This window comes from Neocloeon triangulifer, unplaced genomic scaffold (assembly GCF_031216515.1).
Source record: "Neocloeon triangulifer isolate White Clay Creek 2 clone unplaced genomic scaffold, ASM3121651v1 ptg000022l, whole genome shotgun sequence".
NCBI classification, from domain to species: domain Eukaryota; kingdom Metazoa; phylum Arthropoda; class Insecta; order Ephemeroptera; family Baetidae; genus Neocloeon; species Neocloeon triangulifer.
The window spans coordinates 6,554,337-6,576,544 of record NW_026775562.1 but is presented as its reverse complement, the minus strand read 5'-3'; the positions used below and the strand labels follow the sequence as shown (position 1 = coordinate 6,576,544).

The 22,208-nt window shown below is 36.6% G+C and overlaps 2 protein-coding genes across 2 annotated transcripts; one reads left to right on the top strand and one right to left on the bottom strand.

The window, feature by feature from the left end:
• Positions 1–1,862: 1,862 nt before the first annotated feature.
• On the bottom strand, positions 1,863–5,415 carry LOC132204328 (ankyrin repeat domain-containing protein 13C-B). Its single transcript, XM_059632783.1, has 9 exons — positions 5,260–5,415; positions 5,059–5,100; positions 4,829–4,933; positions 4,635–4,766; positions 4,272–4,483; positions 3,916–4,212; positions 3,435–3,584; positions 3,252–3,381; positions 1,863–3,193 (listed from the first exon to the last, which is right to left on the bottom strand). The coding sequence occupies exons 1-9, from the start codon at positions 5,372–5,374 to the stop codon at positions 3,060–3,062; spliced, it is 1,317 nt and encodes a 438-aa protein (XP_059488766.1). The 5' UTR covers positions 5,375–5,415; the 3' UTR covers positions 1,863–3,059.
• A 1,425-nt stretch (positions 5,416–6,840) lies between these two features.
• Positions 6,841–20,958, top strand: LOC132204327 (adenylate cyclase type 2). The gene is made up of 23 exons (XM_059632782.1): positions 6,841–6,958; positions 10,832–10,902; positions 11,455–11,587; positions 12,243–12,410; positions 13,672–13,833; positions 14,408–14,608; positions 14,669–14,772; positions 15,302–15,413; positions 15,490–15,617; positions 16,175–16,333; positions 16,879–17,011; positions 17,068–17,208; positions 17,381–17,598; positions 17,654–17,858; positions 18,004–18,132; positions 18,183–18,352; positions 18,400–18,529; positions 18,582–18,692; positions 18,952–19,101; positions 19,158–19,265; positions 19,830–19,944; positions 20,102–20,226; positions 20,276–20,958. Exons 2-23 carry the CDS (start codon positions 10,874–10,876, stop codon positions 20,405–20,407), a joined length of 3,063 nt encoding a protein of 1,020 aa, XP_059488765.1. The 5' UTR covers positions 6,841–6,958; positions 10,832–10,873; the 3' UTR covers positions 20,408–20,958.
• The last annotated feature ends 1,250 nt before the right edge of the window (positions 20,959–22,208 follow it).

Genomic DNA, 22,208 nt, shown 5'->3' with positions numbered 1-22,208 from the left:
ACTTTTGATTTCAATCCAAAATTATGCAATATTTGAATTTCGCTATTTACTTCAAAAATTTTACCAGAATAAAAATTATAAAGAAATCTTCAAAAAAATTAAACTATTTTGTTGTTACGAAAAATTGACCAAAGGGTGGAAAGCGATAGGGGCACGGTAATGAGAAAAAAGAAGTTGTTGGAAACGGCCCTTTTTACTTTTCCCGGCGTGGTGGCGGCGGCGGCGGGTAGGGGACACTCATGAGGGCCGCCCGCCCGCCCTCTTAGTCAGACAAAACCATTTCTCTGAAGTACATAATGGCAATTGTGATCTAATTGAGCGCGCTTCGAATCTGCTGCGGCCATCATCTCCTCCGTGGATAGTCAGTCATATGGTTGATTTTTTCTATACTCTCATTTGGGCCTTATTCTGGTGGGGATAGATTCGAACAAGGGTTTATCTTGGTGCGCCAGCTCCACTCTCTGCCGCAGTTGCATCTGGACCGAAGAAGCAACAGTCGCACACACGCATCCGTCTCGCTCCAACAACACACAGAGGCCTCGGTTTGGTGAGTTGGTCTGAACGAAAATTGGGTCACAGCATTTCGCCAAAGTGCTAAAAGTGCTTTTTGACCATCTACCAGGATTTAAGGAATTCTTTACAATATAATTATTTAATTTTTTTTATAATTTATTAATTATTTATTCTTCTCGGTGTTTCCAACTGGAATTTTTTTAATAAATATAATATATAACAATTTATAAAAAAATTATTTTGAAATCGTTTATAGCTGTTTCAGTTCTAATTATGACGCTGGAGATCGGAGTTCAATTAGTGTTAACTTTGGGGTCAAGCGTCACTTGGACTTGGTCAGAAAACCAAGAAGTTTTTTTAATATTTACGAAATGTTAAATTTTTAAATGAAAATGTGATTTGTCAGTTTCAGAAGCGGGTAATTTTTAATCCACACAGATAAACTCCATGTCATGCCAGCGACTTTTTGATAGCGCTATCTACAAGTTCAATATGAGAGTTTGAAATTTTCAAATTTAATTCATGTCAAAGGACAATCAGCCGTTTGTTGAAACAATACAATTTCAATTTCAAAAGGGATTGATTTGAAATAAAGTTGCAGAGGGTGGTGGGAAATGACGGTTGGTTGGACCACTAGAGAGAGATTGGAATTCGGAATCTGTCCCCTTTAGCCGAGAGTTGCGCGGGCGCATGATCATTTTTTATTACACTACTTAAAAATCATCATCCGTCAAGGGCGAATTCATTGGGTCTTGTTAAGGTCTATCCGGAAGCGAGCAGGCATGCAGAGCGGCCTCTCGGCAATCTGCATACGCTTCTGTGCCACAGACAGACATGTCTCAAACGGCAATTTCTATTCTAAAACATGTTTAAATTCATTGATAATAATTTACAGCAGAAAAATTGCAACTAACACTTGTGTAAAAAAAAATAGTGCAAATTTAAATAACCTGCATTTTAAATATACTCTTATTTGGTTTTTTCTTTTATTAAATGGAGAATAATTTATATTTTTAGTATTTTTTAGTAGAAAAAAATTATTGAATAATTTTTATTTAATACATGTAAACCCCTCTGAAAGAATTGCTACATTCAGCCGAAAACCGCGAATTCACAAGTAGCTAAAAATTAAAATTTTATTATTACTTTATAATTTATAAATTTAACAAGTTTTTTTCAAAGAATACCGAAAAGGGATGGTTGCATCCTTCAATGCCAAATTGTACAAAATTATCAGATTTAAATTAAACTTTCAAAAGTTTATTTACCAAAATACTGCAATTTTCTAGCAATATAAAAAGAATTTGTATTTGAAACAGACAATGACTAACAATTTACTAAAATTGGGTGTTCTTGGGGGCGAAAAAACAATTTAACATCAAAAATGATTAAAAAAAAATCAAGATTAAACTAGAAATGCAAAACATAAATTTCTAAAATATTATATTTGCAGGTGGAGGACATATGCAGTGAAAGATCATCAAATTTGAAAACTGCCTACATCCCGTTCCTAAGTACTAGTGCCGCAGGAGTTGATCTCCGGCAACCTCCTGCTGCTCAAGTACTTATCAATGGGTAGGCACCCTCGACCCACGTCTCACCCCCAACAGGAACTTTTGAAATTCAAACAAACTCTTTTGTTGCAAGTGTTTGCTGAGCATCTATTTGCCTGAATATACAGTTTATTAATATATTTAACACACTAGTTTTTGTTTGTGTTTCACCAGTCAAAAACTGTTTGTGAAAATTGGACATCTGACCTGTTTTAATGCATAATTATTAAGTGAAGCGGACCTCTCTCCCATCTTACTTGTTCGAAACCTGTGGGTTCAGAAAATTTATTGATTTTTTAAATATGTGATTTTATTTTAACCCAATTGAAGGCAGATTGATCACCAAGGCTAACATCGGATGTCAAAGGCAAGATTTGCTTCTTATAACACTTACAATTAACATTAAGTGCAACCAAAATTCTGGTTCGAGCGCTTTGGCTTCCTTAAGTGGACTAGTTCTTTAAAATTGTTGGATTTAATTTCAATTATTTGATGTTATGGTCCCTAACATGTAACACTAAAAGATTTAGCCAGGTCGAAAGAAATGGTTGCTTCTTTAACAAGGCTACAATTATTGAAGCACTGCTTGCTGACTAGACAAAACACATGATTATAATATAATAACACAACAATTTTTCACATTGTATTATGACAATTAATAAATTACTAACAATTAATTACCCATTTGTTGTTTAACACAATAAGCTTAGTAATTTTGAATTGTTTCCAAAAATTCTCTGAGCAATTTAGCTAAATCCTTGGAAGCAGTAACTTTTACAAAGTAAATTTTGATTTGTCATTACTAATCCTCGTCCTGCAGCTTTCGAGCTGTTCAGATTTATTGCGATTTCCAAGGAGCGCAAATAAAATTGGTTGTCCCTGTTGTGTGAGCGAAAAATTGTGTCCTCTTGGTTTACAAAGACATCTAACTTCAAACAGGGAAAGATCATGAGAGAAATTAAATGCCACCTCTTGCAGTCCCAGTCGAAGAAATCACAAGTCCGGGAAGCGTGTTGGATCTTCGTGATAGTTGGGCGGAACCTCAAATAATTCTGGAGGAATGTCACTTTTGAATGTAAACTGCTGGAAGGTAATTTTGGCTGTCACCGTCGGCAAAATTGGAATATCTATGGAAAATTTCAATAAAGAAAAGCAATTTTATTTACTTTCTTTAATTTCACTCACCAATTTTAACTGGAAAACCAGTAGGGAGCTTCATATTTACAAATTCCCTAAGCTTTGTAAAGTGCTTGAAAGGAGCCACTATTTCCAAAACATTCAACAGCATGCTGACCGAGAGTGGAAATTCAGAGCTCTGAAAGACAAAAAATTAATCTTGGCATAAAGACAATGTCTAGAATTAATTACCATGGCAACAGTGGCTCTGAAGGCTTTGCAAGTCTGTTTGTACACCATTTCCCTGCCAAGAACCGGAGGAGTCGTTCCAGGATCAGACAGGTACTCCTCCCATGTGAGAGAACATGGGGAAGGTGGTGGTAAAGATGGCCGACGTATTGTCTGCAGATCAAAATAATGATAAAAACGTCATTCATTAAATTGAAACAAAGATTCTTATCATTAAGTACTTATTAAATTAATCAATCACATATTTATTAAACTCATACGAGTACAACATACAAAAATGGTTATACAATTTAAACAATAGTTTTTTTGTTTTTTTTTATATATATATATAAAGTAAATTATTCTATACTATTGTAATTTTATTACCATTTTTGTATGTTGCACAAACATGTGTTTAATAATTAATTAAATTTAGTTGATAACAAAGCTGCAGTTTCAAAATAAATACATAAATTGAAATCCAAGAGGGAAAAATAAAATTCACCTCTCCGTTGATGTCCACCTGGGATGTTCCTCCCTTGGTAAAACTTTCGACAATGGCCTTGTTCTTCCGCAAATCCTCTTCAGTGAGGTGCTCTCTGCGTTTTCGGGACTCAAGCACCATTCCATTAACATTATAAAACTCTGCGTTGAAAGAACCGACCAGCTCTTTTCGGTCCTCTTTGAAAAACCAGCCGGTCGTTGCTCGAGAGAAAGTGATAGACTTTGTTGACATTTGTACCGCAATTATGTCGCTGCTCATTAACAAGTCCACTTCGTCCTCTATTTCCTGCTCAGTCTCCTAAACAATTTTAATTTCTTATAAGTCGAATTGTGTTTAACAAAAAAGAAGCCAAATACCTCGTATCTGACTCTCTGGAAGAGTTTGTCCTTGTTATCAAGAACTGTGAGCGATTGAGATGGCTTCCGGTCCCCATTGAAAATAAAACTTATGTCACCCCGTTCCCATTTCATGTCATTGAAGTCGACCAAAGTTGTGTCCAGCCTCATCGATGAGCCCCTTTTGTGGATCCGACAAATGTCCGATGGCAGTATTCGAGACACAAGAGGAACTGTGGAATTTAGTTTCAAATTCAGAAATTATAATTAAATTTAAATAATTTACTTTAAAAAAAAAATAAACTTTTTAAAGATATATAACAGGGGGAAAAGAAAGGATGAGTGAGAAATAAGTTATATTCAATAAAAACTAAAAATTCGTACCCCAACTTTGGAAGTCCCATTTGAGCTCCATATAAAAGTCATCTATGCTGTGCAAGGCGGCGACCAAATTTGGCCTCCGTTCCTCCACCTGCTCTCGAGACTGCTGTTTCAACTTTCGTAACAAGGAAGACACTGCAAAAATTTCAAAACTCGATAAGTCACAGAACTTTTTTTAAAATTGTGTGAAAATTTACAGATTTGTCTGTCGCCGTAGCTGATTGCTTCCGACAGAGGACTCCATCCGGCGTTGTTCTTCACCTTGACGGGCGCCCCGTGGTTCAGCAGCAGGTGAATGCATTCTGCAAATTAGCAACATGTCAATAATGATTCCACAGTGTTGACTTTTGAGCCTCAATAATAAGTGGGCGTGTCCTCGTGGAAACGCAAATCGGTGGATTGAGGATTCGGACGGGAAAAATCTCACCTTTCCTTCCAAGCATGACTGCCAAGTGCAACGGCGTGTTGCCTGAAATTGAGAGAAACGTCAGTTGGAAATTTTAAAATCGTTTAAAATGGTAAAAGCGAGTTTATCTGACAAGGCGGCTTATCGCCGTGCGAGGTTTGGCCTCGTTTTCAGGCGGACGGGCGGCGCCACGGCGCCGAACGAAGGCGTCCGTCGACTCACCGTATTTGTCTCTGGCGCCGACATCGTGGTTGCGCAGCAGACTGGACAGTTTTCTCAAATTGCCCGTGAAAACGCACTCGTGCAGCGAGTAATCGCTGTCATCGCTGGCGGCCATATTTTTCTTCGCCGAGTCCGTTCCCGCCCAAATTCAAATTGAACCGAGCGGAACGATTAGCGCGAACATGAACGAGGTGGCGCTCAACACAATAGGCCGGCGGTGGAGTCTTGAAGGCGCTTGAAGGAATTGGAAATTGGACAAATTAATTAAAGTTGACAGTGATAATAATTAAACCGTATTACCTGAAGTCAAGCCAATTTCCTAGTTTTGATAAATTAACAGCTCATTTCAGATTATGGATTTTGATTGGATAAAAAAAGGACATAAAGAGAGAGAAGAGAGATCAAAGAAAAAGTTCATGAGCTATATAACAGGCAGCAATCATACTTGAGGCTATAAATAAATGATTCTTTATTTACGTTGCCGTGACTCACAATCATTGGATGAACTGACTCACTTATTTTTACACTCTTTCTTGATTGAGGTAAATGAAAAATGCTAAAGGTAAAGCGGAATTAAAAAAGGCTTTTATACACATATAAACTTTATTACATAACATCAGTCTTACAGAAATTCTTGCTCAGTGCAAGATAAAAAAAAAATGGTGCAAATATATCACTTTCCAAATAACAAAAGATATTTTTCAAAATGCTAGATTTTCTTCTGTAAAATATGAGATTCAATATAAAATTTATACCTTATTTTAATTATCAACTCGCAAATAAAACGTCGAATACTACTTTGCCAAAATGCTCACAGAATCAAAGATATATTTAACATTATGCGCCCAAATAATCATCATTTAAAATTAGAGCTCAGAATTAAACAGTTTTTTTTTTTTTTAATTGAGTAAAACCTAATTTTTCCAGTTTTATGTATTGGATCGCTGGTTCTTTAAATTTTTTCTTCCTAACAATTTAAATTTGACAAAATTCAACTACAAATAACAGAAATCAATTTAATTTAAGCAACAAGTTTTAAAACAGAAAATTGTCAACGTATAAAATAACATTGTAAAATTCCCTTCGCATGAAGATTCTGAAAAGTCTGTTGTCGATCTTAATCGCATAAAAGTTTATTCTAGATTCCCATACATTAATTTGACAAAAAAAATCAGCCTTAAGAGTTTTTTACTTACAAATTTAAATTTTTACTCTATTTTGCCTGAAAGGAAAATATTGGCGTTTGGTCAAATTGTTGCAAATTGAGCTGCAGAATCTAGAGTATTTCATTTTGTCGCCCTCAATCGACCGCACTCTGTGCATTCAGCTTTGCGCGGCGAATGAAGTTCATCTCATTAAGTCTTCGTCGTCGAATGTACGGAAAGTTAAAAGCGGCTCTTTGTGCGAGAGAGATGAAAAGAGCGCGGCGTGGCGGCGCGCAAATTCACTCACGCACGTAATAATATGAAAATCGCATCTCATCAAAATTCCCATGCATATGCGAGCGAGGTGGATGCTGGCTGCATTGACTAAGATATTGTATGTGTGCGTGTGGAGTGTGTGCGGGACTTGTGCATGCGCGTGGCGTGTCTGGCGCTTGCAAAAAGCTCCGCGGCTCAAACCCCTTGCAGACTCTGCAACAGGCTGTTTGCGGCCGCCGAGCTCGGCCCTTCTGCTCCACCATGCTCGCGGCCACAGGGTGAGTTTGACCCGCTCTTGCCCTCCCTCGCCCTTGCGAAGAACCGAGGCCGGCTCGGCGAAAAATTTCTTTTGATTGGCCGGATCTAAAGTTTGTTTGTCAGCGACCGGTGCTACTGAAATTGATATAGGGCGTATTTATATCGACAAATGCTTGTTTGTAAATGAACCCGCGATTGTGCGCGTCAGTAGCTTCCACAACACAAGTCAAACGGCGGTCAATTAGTCTAAACAGACGTAATTAATTCTATTGAAAGTCAAAAGCTTTTGAACCGTTGACGTTTTATAAATAATATTAAATTAATTTCAAAATGTTTTAATTTCAATTTTACTCATTCATGATCAGGAAAATTGAGAAGTATCTGAAAATTAAGTTGGAAATTAAATAATATCAATAGTTCAAATTCTTGACAAAATTGTTTTAAAAATTTTATGCATAACGCATTCTGAAAAAAAAATTTAAAATAAGTGTGCAAATAATCTCAATCCATTAAAAAAATTACTCACAAAAACCTGCATACAACAATCCGTGCGTTTTTATTGTCCTTACCTGAAACAAAAAAAAAATGAAACCAGAATTAGAACAGGTTGAACGATTTTCTCTCAAGTCACGGAATTTAATTTTGATAAGAGGGTGGAAGTGCTACTTGCGAGCAAATTGATTAAAAAGCTGGGGAAAGCAGGTAGCAGTGTGCAAAGAGCGTCAAAATTTTTATACGACCCCGCTGGTTCCTTCACTCCCCGATCTTATTACGAAACATATTCAAGCGAAGGCGCGCCATGTGACAGTTCTATATGTCACACAAAATACACATCTCGCCAGAGATGTAGCGGGATCCTGCCAGGATTTATAAATAGACATCAAAACATGAGAGCACCGCGACGAGAGCGTTTCCGCAAAAAATAAACTCTGACGGAGAAAGAAAGACAGAAAAATAAGAAAAATTCTTAAGCTGATTTGATCCGAAATCTGCTTGTATTTGACAAAATTGAACAAAAGGTTATTTGTTTAGACTTCAAAACTTTGAAAAATAACAACGTTCAAAATAAATCCGCATTTAAAATCACGTTAAATTTTATAATGGTTAAATTAAAAATCATATTATTAATAAAAAAAATTCAAAAATTATAATTTATGGCCAAATAACACTTGTTTTACCACGAAATATTTTTCATTTATTATAAGCTTATAGTCATGTCATAATTTTAACATTAAAATCAAAGTCAGCAGACAGTATAAGAAAACTAGTGGAGGTCTGCATGTCTTTAATTTTCATAAAAAAAAAAAAAAAATTAAAATCAACCCCTATAGAAAAGGATGAATTTGACCAAAACTGCTTCTTGATTTATTTTTTTTTTCGCGTTTTTAACTTCATAAATTAATTCATTAGTAACTGCATTTATTATTATTGTTGTTCTTTATTGTATTATATGGAATGTAATCACATGTAATGTCTCCCGTGCGACCCACCCATTTACAATTTTGTCAAATGAAACACACAGCAGGGAAAAAAAATTTAACATATTTACAAGTTATTTTTGTAATTTACATATTCCTCCTCAGTATAGAACTTGTGAAAACTAACAAACTTTTTTAACAAGCCCACAAACTGAGGGAATCTCAACTCCAATCGAATAGATACAGGCAAATTATTATTGATAACATATTTTTTTTTTATAATTTTTTGCAATTTAAAAGGCTGGAAAAACGAAAAGTGAAAAAATAAGACACTGCGTGAATGACCTGTATATCGAGATTGACGCTCACCTCGATATCCTCAATCAGAATCCAATAGTAATGATCGCTAGAATATTTAACGCACTTCCAGTAAATGTAAAAATGATTGAAGATAAAGCTGAATTTATCTATAAAATAAGAGAAACTGTACACAAATATCAGTTTTATGACTTGAATGAATTCTTTATCTGTAATTTTGAGTGAAAATTGTCTTAAGTGTAAGTTTATTTACATATTTCAAAAGTTTTCAATGCGTTGATAATTTAATGAAATAAAAAAGCTATTCTATTCTATTCTATTCTATTGTAGCGACAAAAATGAAACACAATAAAATTATTTTGCTAATGTAACCCGCTGAAAGTTTTCTACTAAAATTGAAAAAGAAAGTAATTAATAAGGGGAAATTAGAATATTTGTGTACTTTTTTCGAAAATGCTAAAATATAATATTTTATAGAAAATTTGCAAATTTAAATTTTATTTGCACACAATCCGATTAAAAAATAATGTCTTTGTTGGCACATTTTTTTAAAATTGAATAACCACGCTCAATTGCAATATGACGTTGTAAACGCCAAAATATGCTAAAAATAAGTAAATTTTAATTCTTTTTTCGTCGATGACAATGACAAGAGCACGGAAGTTAAATTTTTTCCTCTCTGCCAAGCAATTTCCCTCTGGCCCTTTTGGCTGCGGCGGTGAATAGACAGAAGAAAGCAGCAGCGAGGGTAGCATATTTTCTTTTGGCGGCAAGTGGTGCATGTGCGCGACTTCCTTGGGCCAAAGTCGAAGTTTAAACAAAGCGGCGGCGTGTGTTGACTCAAACGATTTGTCCCGCACAGCAGCCTGCAGATTTCAGCACTTTGTGTACATCTAGCAAAGGCGGGGAGAGCCCAAGCCGCACCGACCGGGCGGCTATTTATTGATTGGTTTCGAGCCGTCATTGTCACTCTTCGCGCCAATACACACAAAACACACCGAGGGCCCGACTGTCTCTCGCTCTTTCATTCAGAAAAAGTAATTAAAGAGTTCAGCGACGCGTGGCCCCGCGACCGAATTAGCTTTGCATTAATTCGCGGGGCGGCGGAGTAATCTGTGTGCGAAAGTCACCCAGCTGGGCCGCTGCATCACTTATTCAACAAGTCGTTAAAAGCGCCCCACCGCACAACCATGCATTGCAAATTACGCCGAAATGCGCGCCCCTGTTTAATTAATATACCGACCGACCACCGACGGGGTGACACACACCATACAAAATTGCCAGCACCAATTTATGACTTTTAATCAAAGGTGCGAAATTAATTTCAAAAGTTGTGTCCAATTAGTTGCGGTGACCGCTTTGGCAAAGGTTGTTCTCGCTTTAATGAGACGCGGCATATTAAACAGGGGGTTCGCATTCATTCGGCCTGCATTAATTTCAAGAGTTTGATGCCTTCATTAATTAATTCGGACCCCGCGAAATTTACCATTAAGGAAAACTGGAAATTATTAAAATCTAACCAAATATTTGTAAAAAATAAAAATTACTAAGAAAGTTGTATGTTTCCCAATCTGTACGGCAAATTTCACAATCATTTGGACCTATGAGTCTATAGAAATTTAATTGTACTTTTTTTCCTGAAATTTGATTTTTCATTAGAAGGCTGCAGAATTTAATCTCGATTTTCAGATCTCCTCAACAATAATTAAAATGTCTAATTTTTATGTAAAGGGATCTTGTTCATACCTACATTATTAAAATCTGATTATATTTAATTATAATTTATTCCACAACTTGTCCAACAATGTTGTTCAAAACCAGAGAAAGTTGATCAAAAATGAAAATAAGCGGACTTGATGAAATTGTCACAGTAAACAAGATTTGTTGTGGTTTTGTAACTTGTGAACCGCTAGTTACATTTTGTTTGTCCGTGCGAGGTGTGAATTAACTCCACTGCTCCCTGGAGAGGCTTCTTGAGAAGGGGAGACTCAAGAGAAGTTTCCTTTCCTGAAGTGGTTGGTTCCGACAGCTGTAACTTTACCAAACTTTTTGAATAGCGAATGCCATTGATTCTGTTACTTGAATACATATGGAATAAAATATCATTTCTATTACATCGAATTTTGCAGATTTGAATAATTTTTTTTATTTTTGCAGCTACATTTTCGTGAATCTATGAGTTGAATCACTGTTTCTACGATGGACGCCCAATCCGTGGACCTTCAAAGGTGATTGATTGTTGCTTGTACTTAAATAAATATAAAATTTATATCATATTCTTTTTTTTTCTAAATATTTTTTTAAAAAAGAAAAAGAAGTAGGCAGGACAAATAAAAGGGAATATTAAAATTTTTATTGATAAAAGAAAGAAAAAAATCTGCCCAACCCTGATTAAATTAACTTCTAATCACTTGTAACAAAAAAAATCACTTGAATAATTGTTTCAATTCAAATATTCCTCGAAGAAAAACAAAAATGTAATATATAATCCGTTGCCTGATTAAAACGATTAAAAGTCAGCCTGATAAAATTGTAATAAATTGATTCTGACAAACCCTGATATTGCATTTTTTTTTGGTATTATTATTTCATAGTTCATCAGAGAAATTACTGCCTTTTTGTCTCGGCGACTCTGTTCGGTGCGCCCCGCCTTTATTTGCCTGTAAATTAGAAGGCGCGACCCTGTACTTACTGCACCGAATCGGGGCCATTTATAATGTGCAGGAACAAACAGGGCGCCGTGATCGACCGAAAATTTTGGTTTTGATTTTTGCTTGCAGGGGCGAAGGCGAGCTGGAGCTGCTGTACCGCAATTACTGCGTGCGCCTGAAGCACTCGTTGTTCGTCGGCTGCGTCGGGGTGGCCGCCGCATTCACCTCGCTCCTCCTCGTCGCCCTGCTCGTCTTCTGCCAAGTAATCTCTGCCTTTTCATTATTATTTTCCCTCCAAATTGCTTCTTCCTCCGGCTCGATCAAACTTCTTCGGCAATGAAAAATTGCTAATTGCCTTTCGGCGGGGACACAATCGAGCCTCCCTATTTTCGACCTCTCCCCGGCCCAATCTTCTCCGTCTTTGGCCTTTCGCACACACGTGCAAATAGATTGCAGAAATTTTCTCAATAATGGTGGCTTAAAGGAGCTTAGGCGTTTTCGAAGAAGCAAACTCATTTTGTAATATGGAGAAGTGTCACTGAGCAAATTTTTGATGTGGATAATTCTCACGTCTTCTAGAATAAATTGGTGTATGAAGTTTACGGCTTAAATGTTCTCGAAATTAATTTGATTCATAATTAATATTTCTCTGATCCTTTGATGTAAATGCATTTAATATACTACAATTTATGGTTTATTATAAATTATATTTTATTAAATAACCTCCAATTTAAGCTTTCTGAATATTGATTAATTATAAAATAATAAATATCATTTAAACTTAAAAAATTTAATATTTTACTAAGCTTAGAGCTGAAATCAAAAAGATTGTAGCCGTTATGTTTTACTCCTAAAATGCTTTTTAGTTTCCGAAAATTGTTATTATTTAAAACATTCTTTTGAATTTTGAATTTCAGGTGCTGTCAGAATGCTGGCAGGAGCTGGTAGTGGCGTCGAGCCTTCTGGTGGTGCTGCTGGCGACGCTGCTGGTGGCGCACACGCCGGCCGTGCAGAACTCGGTGCGCTTCGGCGCCACCCTCGGCCTGCTCGTCTTCAGCACGGCCTTCGCCTCGATAATCCTGCTGGTATGTGTATTTACTCCCTGCTCGTTTCTGTCTCTCTCTATTATTTGCACCTCTCAGCTTCTGCTCGGCTCCTCGTTAAGACTCAAAGTGTTTGTTTTTATTTATTTGCGCGCGCGCTCCTATAAATATTTATACATTGCTTGAGTAGCAGTTTATTGAAACTCTCTGTTTGCAAAGCTTTTTGCGTTTCGCGATCGATGAGCATCAATTTAATTATCCCTCGTTGGCGAAATGCTTTGCCATCCAAATATGAATGGTCACGACACAAATTGCGACACGACTTTCAAGCCAAGCGTTCCGTGAGTGCAGCAAATTAATGGAAAAATATTAAGTTATTGAAAAAGTCTTGCACGGCACTTTGATTGAAAAGCGCCATTAATTTAGAGACCCAATTTCGCTAATGATATCTTAATGGATTGAAAACATTAAAGTATCATAAGGGCGGAGACTGAAGATGGGAAAATTTAACAAGACGAATAAACATCTTCGGATTTTATAGAGCAAAATTATTATTATATTGAGAAATGGGAACACGAACTAAGAATTAAATAGGATAAAAACAAAATGGTTATCTTTGGAATAAAACGAACAAAAAAAATTGCTCCTTCTTAATATGAAAAAAAAAATTGAAGTCTCTAAATATGCATATATATTTATTTTTTAATTTTTTAACTTTTCTCTCTTGGGGAATATTATGTATTTCCATAAATTACATAAACATATATTGTTTGCTCAATTTTTTCACACAATACAGCTCAGATTTAAAAAAAAAATCGATAAAATCAATCGAAATGTCTGAAAAGACTTGCAGATATTTCAAAATCAAGAATAGAAACTTGTGAAATGAACACAAAATACCGAGTGCATAATTATTTTAATATAAGTCGTGACCAAAAGCTCGATGGTCAACTGGTTCTCCTACTTTTCTTTCAACCAAAAACTGACTTTTCGATTTGTTGGGGGAAAATAAATTGAATTTGAGGCAAAATAGCAATCAGTCCGCCTCGTCGCGCGAATTTCCTTTTGGTTATACCCTCCCGGCCGACACGCATGCCGCGCACGGCTGCATAACTTGGGCACTTCACTCTCACGTGTGGAGCTCTTTCATTTCCGCACGGAAATCACTTTCGGCCGGCAGATTGCATTAGTTTTACGACTGCTTTGTCCGACCGAGAAAAACGCTCGTTCCGTTTCACGGCGCGTGCTTTCGGCCCCAAAGTTGTTTTGCGAGAGACTAACGAGAAGTGACTGCGAATTGCAGGTGGGCGGCCGCGACTCGAGCAGGGCTGTGCCGCTGTTCGCCCTGTTGCTCGCCGTCAACACCATGCTGCCGCTGCCTTGGCTGCTGGCCGTCGGCCTCTCGGTGCTCGTCGTCGCCACAAACGCCACCATCTCCATCGCCAATCAATACCCCAACCTTCACGTAAGACTAATTGTAAATAATTAAATTTTTTTTAAATATTTTCTTTGAATTTAAATTTGTAAGACTAATTGTAAATAAAAATAATTACATTGTTTTTTAATTATTTTCTTTGAATTTAAATTTTGAACAAAGCAGGTAAAGAGATTTTTAAATAACAAATTTTCAGGTTTAAAAATTGAGTATTTTTGAAAAATTTAATTAGAGATATTTTATTAATTTCATATGATAAATTTTCAAAATTTCATTGCATTCATTTTTTGTACTACAATTAAAAATCTCAACAATTACGTTTTTCTTTTAAATTTGTATTATGCATTCTTCTTTTAATCATAGTAATTCAGGAATTGCATTGTTAGAAATTAGTAAATATTTCCATGGAAAATGAAAGGAAAAATTACCTAATTCAATTTACAATTTATTAAGAATAAAAATTTTTGAAGACAGGTACTACCAAGTTTATTTTAATTATATTATTAAAAGGAGGAAATTTAAATTCATAAATCATTCTAAGGCAGTTTTACGAAATTTTTATAAAAAAAATTTTAACAAAAACTACAATTGCAATGTCGAACAGATCCAGTTGTTGGCCGACGCGATTTTCCTCGCGAGTGCAAGTGCGACGGGTGCCTATTATCGAGCGCTGACCAACGCGGCGCACCGCAGGACGTTCAAGGGCACGCGGACGTGCATCGAGTCGCGCGTCAAACTCGAGTGCGAAAAGGAGCAACAAGAGCAGCTGCTGCTCAGCGTCATCCCAGCCTACATCGCCGCCGAGGTTAGCAAATTATTGAATTAAAAAGAAAAACTTTTGGCAAATCGATGGGGGATTATTTAGGTGAAACGGAGCATCATGCTGAAGATGGCAGACGCGTGCCAAGAGGTGGGCGGAAAACAGACGCGCTTCCACGACATGTTTGTCCAACGACACAATAACGTCAGGTACTGATCTTTCATACAAATTTATAATTCATTAAAAATTGTTATAGTCATTCATGGTGTATTATAACATTTGAAAAAAGGGCAGGGGGATTATTTCCGAAATATTAATTTCCATTTTTACATAAATACGTTAAAGCACAAGTTTGAACTTTCAATTTTCTGCCACCAGAAATTCCACTCATCAGAAATGTGAAATTTTACATTTTTTTGAAAATTCACAGCAACCCATAATCATTTTTTTTTTTAGTATTATTATTAATTATTATTAAAAACAATATTTGACAATTTTTCTACTTCAATGCCATTTATCTAAAAAAATTCATTCCTTATTTAACCATCAAATACTAAAAAAAGAACATCAATTTCGTCATTTTCACAAAAAAAAAGTGAATTTTCCGATTTCCCTCTCTATATTTCTGTTGCTGGCTGTCAGAGCTCGTCGCCTTTTTTGTCACATTTGAAGGCACTTGAGTGTGTGTTTGCTCAATGTGTGCGGCCCGAAATAACGAAGTGTGTCTGTCTCTTCAAGCATCCTGTACGCGGACATCGTCAACTTCACGCCTCTGTCGGAGAAACTGACCGCCTCGGATCTCGTCAAAACCCTCAACGAGCTCTTCGGCCGCTTCGATCAAATCGCACAAGTAGGAAAAAAAACAACAACTTGGACATAAAAAAGAGCGCACGGGGATTCAATTATTTTCTCTTTTTTTGCAACAGGAAAATCAATGCATGCGCATCAAGATCCTGGGCGACTGCTACTACTGCGTGAGCGGGCTGCCCGTGTCGCGACCCAACCACGCGTACAACTGCGTCAAGATGGGCCTGCAGATGATCGAGGCCATCAGGTGACAAAATACATAATAAAGCTTGTTTGTTCAGCGAGAGGCGAATAAATTTTTACGCGCGCCCGACCACATGCCTTTCTGCTGGCAAACGCCGCATAAAAAGTGGTGCTAATGGGTTGCGGGGACATTATTCGGCGGGGCAAACTCATTTCCCAGCTAGGGCAGACTAATTTATGGAATGGCCCCTGCACTCCATTTGCTGGGTTTAACGAAGGGCATTCCTGACAAGAAACAGCAATTTATGTCTTATATTGCAGATAAATTAATTTCACCAAAAGTAACTTCACCAACTTTGGAAATAAAAAGGATCCCTCTTACTTTGTCAATTATTGGAAATTATATAATAGAACCATTTTATTTGTTGAGTTGTTAAAATCCTTTAAAAATAAAAAAATCCTTATCGTTCATAAAATTCAGTTTGCCCTGATAAGGTTTAATTTATTTTAAATTATTTAAACTGCACTCGTCAAAAAAAAAATTAAAATAAAAATTGTTTAATTGGTTCTTGTTCCATCAAGTGAACAAAATTTACTATTTCATGTTTTTATTTTCATTAGATTTGTGCGAGAGGCGACGGGTTTCAACGTGGATATGAGAATCGGCATCCACACCGGCAACGTCCTTTGCGGCGTGTTGGGCCTGCGAAAGTGGCAGTTTGACGTCTGGTCAGACGACGTCACCTTGGCCAACCACATGGAGTCGGGCGGTGTACCAGGGTAATTACTAACTTGATTTATATCTGTTTTTATTGAAGATAATTTTAAACTTTTAAATTTGTCGTTGTACTCAGTATCGGTTCTTCCAACCGATTTTACGTTTCTGTAGAATCATTGGTTAGGTCCGAATATCAGAGAAATGATTCTCGAGAAAATATTATCAAGAAACGATTCTCGCTAAGGATTCTCCAGGAACGTTTGCGCCTTTAAAATTCAACTAATGAATCGTTACTAGAGAATCCTTGCGCGAGAATCTTTTCCTGAGAATCGTTTCTCTAGAATTTTTTCTCCAAAATCTTTTCTCGAGAATCTTTTTTTTTTTATTCGGACCCAATCATATTTTTTCCCGCTTTATCCAAAATTTTATGAAAGTTATTAATTCTAAATTAATAATGAAGCAAAACTTCCTTGACTTCACCCTAATTTTTACTCTTACTTACACTTAGTTATATTTGGCTTAATTGAAATTTTTTTAACAAAAAATTACCTGCCATTTTTAACCAATTTTAAATCAAAATTATTTAACATTTTTCTGTGATACAAAGGCGAGTGCACATCACAAAGGCGACGTTGCTGCAGCTGGGCAACCGCTTTGAGGTGGAGCCCGGAAACGGCGGCTCGCGCGAGGGCTACCTGGACGAGCACAAAGTCGAGACGTTTCTCATCATTCCGCCAAAGGTCCTTAAGCGAGTTAAAAACTCGTTTCAACTAAACAAACTTTGCTCTCTTGGCAGAACTCGGGCGAGAACGAAATAGGTGGCGACAAGGCAAGGGGCGCGCACGCCAAAATGACCAAGTACATGGAGTGCTGGGGCGCTGACAAGCCCTTCGCCAACATCACTGAAAACACTCTCGCCAAAAATATCGGACTCACGGTAAAAAGAAGCTTGTATTTAATACCCAGAATTATATAAAATAAAATATGAAAAAAAATTTCCAGTGAAAGTAATATCGGTAATTGTAATAAATTTATTTGCAAAAGTTAAGCATTTTTGAATATTTCGGATATAATTAAAGCAATAAAATTAAACGTCATTCATTTTTTAGAGTATTGCTGCGATTGAATCAAACCTTCTGCCAGGAAGAAATTCCTGTCTGGACTGCGGAATTTCAGAAGACTTGAACCCCATTCTGTTGTGGTTCAAAAGCCGCAGTCAAGAAAAATCTTACCAGACTCAGAGCGACTCAAACTTCAAGTTCTACGTCTCAGGCGCCCTCGGCCTCTTCCTCTGCATTGCTGCCATTCAGATCTTGACTATCCCCGTGTAATTTTTAATTTGAACTTTTCAAACTCTTAATTATTAATTGTTCTACCACCAGGGACTTTCTTCTTTTGAGCACACTTGGCGCAACTTTGGCAGCTCTTTTGCTGATTCTCTTCTTCACGTGGATAAGGGAGCCTTGCGCCCTGGTAACTTTCTACGGGGAGGACTCGGAGGGGATTGTGGGCAGCTCTGAAGGACTGAGAATGGCCGTTTTTCTCATTGTGGAGGCCCTCATTTCTGTCTCCACGTTGGCCCCAGTGGTGAATGAAAATTTAAAAATTTAATTTTTTTTTTATATATTGCAGTTTTAATAAACATTAAATTACTTTTTACTAACTTCAGCATAAATAAAAATCAAGGGTAATTTGCAATCAAGCTTTATAATTTTTTTTCTTCTGATTGAAGTTTTACTTCTCCTCGGATCGGCAAGAGGAAATTTACATTGGACTGAATGAAACTAATGGCCAAATATATGAGGTGCTGAACGCAACCGCTCTAGACGCACCATCAAATTCAACCCTTAGCGTCACTCCAGTTAGTATAACAAATAATTTTTTTCTAATTGATTTTACTACTTCTTGCAGATTTATATCATGGGTTCGGTACTGAGTTTGGCCTCGATTTCCGTCTTCCTGCGGGTCAGTTTGCTTCTCAAACTTTGTCTGCTGGCGGCGGTCACTATTGCCCACCTGTTCACCTATATCACCCTGTGCTCCGCTCAGTTCACCCAGTACTACTTCAAGATAGAAGACGGGTAATAATTGAGATTGTAAAATAGAAGATTGTTGATTGTTTTGATAGCCTTTCCGAACTGCCGTTTGAGCTCCAGCTTGTACTGTGTATGACCTTGGTGGCGTCTGTCCTGCACATTTTGGACAGACAAATCGAATTCACGTCAAGGGCAGATTTCCTCTGGACGGCAAAACTCAAGGTGAAAACAATGCAGTTGTTCAAGGTCCATTATTAAAAATTTCTAAAAAAAGGTTGAGCAAGAGGAAGTGGAGACTATGAGAGGCATCAACAAAATTTTGCTAGAGAACATTTTGCCTGCTCACGTGGCGGAAAAATTTCTTTCACCCACTCCAGTCCAAAAGGTGATTGCCATTTTAATTCCACTAAAAATTCAAAACATAATTTTTTTTCATAAACATTGAAAAAAAAAATTATTTGGCTAGAGTTTTCGTAGTAATCTTTTTTTCTTTAATGATGGTTGATGATATGTTACATTTAATTTAAATAAATTTTTTTTTCAATAGGAAGAAAAAAAATGTTTGCTAAATTAAATTTTTAATTTAAATGTAAAATTTACTTTTGAAATATTTTAAAAACTGTAATTTAATATGTGATCGGCAGCAAGATTTGTATCATGAGCGTTACGACTGCATCGCAGTAATGTTCGCGTCAATCCCAAACTACAAGGAATTCTATGACGAGACCGACGTGAACAAACAAGGTCTCGAGTGCTTGCGGCTCCTCAACGAAATAATCTGCGACTTTGATAAGGTCAACATTTTACCTTGGAGCTGAGCGAATTCGCGCTAATTGACAATTTTTTACAGCTGTTGTTGAAGCCGAAATTCAGCTGCATCGAGAAAATCAAAACCATCGGCAGCACTTATATGCTCGCCTCGGGACTCAGGCCTGGCGAGTTGGGGCAAGGAAAGAAAGTAATTTAAAATTTTATAAAACAGAAAAACCAAAAATGGTAACTTTAAAAAATAATCTCATGTTGAAATTAACAATGAATCAAAGAAATTAATTCAGTGATAAAGAATATTAAATTATTATAATTTTATTTATATAGATACTTCCTTAAGAAAAGTTTAGAAAATCTCAGCGTTCATTCTGATAAATTTCATTATCAGAAATGAAATGGAATGTAATCACATGTCATGTCTCCCGTGCGACCCACCCATTTACAATTTTGTCAAATGAAATATACAGCAGGGAAAGAAATTAACATATTTACAAGTAATTTTTGTAATTTACATATTCCCCTCAGTATAGAACTTGTGAAAACTAACAAACTTTTTAACAAGCCCACAAACTGAGGAAATCTCAACTCAAATCGAATAGATACATTTTTCAAACCCAAGTAATTTAGGAAGACTTATAAAAACTCTTCAACATTTCAAAATAAAATATCTGACAATTTTTCTTTTTTTTTAACAAATTATAAGAATGCAACAAATATTCAAGCTGAATCTTCAAATTAATATATTAATTTCAAGGATGTTTCGCGGCAAGAGCACCACGTGGTGGTCCTGGTCGAGTTTGCCGTCGCCCTGATGAGCATCCTGGACCAGATCAACAAAGATTCATTCCAGAGGTTTCGCCTCCGAATTGGTAAAAACAAAAAACTAAATATTTTTTATTATTGTTTATTCTACTGAAGTCTATAAAAAAAAAAATTAAATGGAAATAAATGAGCGAAAATGTTTAAAATTTTGTGTCTTCGCAAATAAAATTTAGAAGTTTTAAATATTAATTTTTAATTTTGCAGGTCTGAGTCACGGGCCCGTGATCGCCGGAGTGGTCGGTGCCCAGAAGCCTCAGTATGACATTTGGGGCAACACCGTCAACGTTGCCTCGCGCATGGACAGCTGCGGCGTCATGGGACGTATTCAGGTTTTATAATTAGATCAAAATGCAACTGTTCTTTAATAAAAATTTCAAGGTGACGGAGGACACGGCGAGGGTGCTGATGTGCTGCGGCTACGAGTGCGAGAGCCGCGGCCTGATCTACGTCAAGGGCAAGGGTCAGCTGACGACCTATTTTGTCAAAACCCAGTTCGACTCGATCAAATAATAACCTGCAAGAAAAATCAAAATCTTTGTGTTCACAATGCACCGGCGCGTCGTCCGGCAGAATCGTGTTTTGTTCCTAATAATCCAAGAGATAGTGTTTTTGGTCATACACACGCTTGAATCTCATTGCATTTTTAGCCGTTAAGTCACAAAGGCAATAGAATAGAGGCGATTTTATCTTGTTGCGTCACAAAACGAAATGTTTAGCTCAGATATATATATTTGTCCGTTTGTGCTTTTTATATATTCGATTTTTTCTCTACGAATTTTAAAACACATAAATGTGTCGAGTTTGCCAATTTTTCGTGCGTCGCAAAAGCTATAAGAAATAATAATTCAAAGATCAAAATCTGTGTTAGAGAATAAAATATTATGTAAAAAATAAAGGCTTTTAGAGAACATTATAGGAAAACTGAAGGCAATAATATTGGTTGTTGTTAGGGTTTGCGATTGATTTTTGATCATTATATTTCTATATTTTCAGCGCCAACGCATCCATGGTTGTGTATTGAAATAATTTAAAGATAAATAAAATAAATTCGGATGTATATCAACAGCAATTATGACGCATGATTAGTTCAAAAGAAAATACCTAACTAAAACTAACCATCAAGGTTGAACAATGCTATAATTTTAATAATTTTATATTTTACAAAACATGATATTTTCACTTGTTAAAAGATAAGTCAGCAATAACAACACGCCAACTCGTTATCAACAATGCATAAATTTGAGAACATTGCACCATTAAATTGATTGCATCAGTTCAGAGTAATTAAGAAAAAATGTTTTCCACTCTATCTCTCGCGAATCATGTGACGTCAGGTCACCACTTTTCTCGCGTAAATTCCATTCATGACACGCAATGAGAGTATTGGTCAGTTCGACGCACAGCGCAGATTCCAGACTTTTTCCTCTTATCTTTTTCCGACGATGAGTTGGTTTGCCTATCAAACGCGCACCGTCAACGTCGGAGCTGAGAAAAAACACTCGAAATGTCCTGTGAAGTGCCGCCAACAACGCTATTAAAATGCAATCAAGATCACGCGAAGCAACGGTCAAGTGTTTTGCTAATTAGATTATAATTGATAGTCGCCAATCCAACTATAAAAGACAAATGCGAACAAGCCGATAAAAGAATCATTTTTCAATTAGAACTTGAATAACTTGGACTAAAGCGCAATCAAAGGTTTTTATTATTCATCATTTTTTTTTTATATTTTAACAAATTTTCTGTCAGAGATGCGCGCACACATTGCAGCATCTTTGGTGCTGTGCCTGGTGGCCTCGAGCTTTGCCTACGACCTAGAGCATGCGAAGCTCATCAAGCGTGGTATGAAACTTTTTCCATTTATTATTCAGAGAAAATTAATTCCCAATTCAACTTTGATGATCGTTGACGTCAAATTAAATTTCGAGTAGCATTAACGGGCTATTTTGGGCGCGGCAGATTAAGTTGAGATAATGGGCTGTTGCGCGCTTTTAGGCTCAGTTCATCGATTTTGACTAAATTCACCCAAATTAGAGGTGCAAAAGATCAGAAATATAAATATTCCACGGTTTGGAAAGTGTATGTGTTGCGAAAAATCCGGACAGTATTTAAAGTGGATGTCCGACTGATTAGAAAACAGCACGTTCTGGGAACGCGACCTTTGATCCTGATAACCGCACGCTGCAACAGTATTGAGATAAAATCTAACAAGCCAACAGCTAAAATCGGAGCTAAATAATTTAATGAGTGATTTACTTGTTAATTTTTTTAGAGGTAATTTCCATATATGTGTGAAAAAATTAATTAATTT

Excerpts from the sequence above, each read along its gene's own strand:
- LOC132204327 (XM_059632782.1), top strand. The coding sequence starts at position 10,874 with ATGGACGCCCAATCCGTGGACCTTCAAAG. Across the intron at positions 15,618-16,174 it reads CAGATGATCGAGGCCATCAG|ATTTGTGCGAGAGGCGACGG; the intron begins GTGACAAAATAC and ends TATTTTCATTAG. Across the intron at positions 19,102-19,157 it reads TAATCTGCGACTTTGATAAG|CTGTTGTTGAAGCCGAAATT; the intron begins GTCAACATTTTA and ends AATTTTTTACAG.
- LOC132204328 (XM_059632783.1), bottom strand. The coding sequence starts at position 5,374 with ATGGCCGCCAGCGATGACAGCGATTACTCGCTGCACGAGTGCGTTTTC. Across the intron at positions 5,101-5,259 it reads CGGCGCCAGAGACAAATACG|GCAACACGCCGTTGCACTTG; the intron begins GTGAGTCGACGG and ends TCTCAATTTCAG. Across the intron at positions 3,194-3,251 it reads TGGTTTTCCAGTTAAAATTG|ATATTCCAATTTTGCCGACG; the intron begins GTGAGTGAAATT and ends AATTTTCCATAG.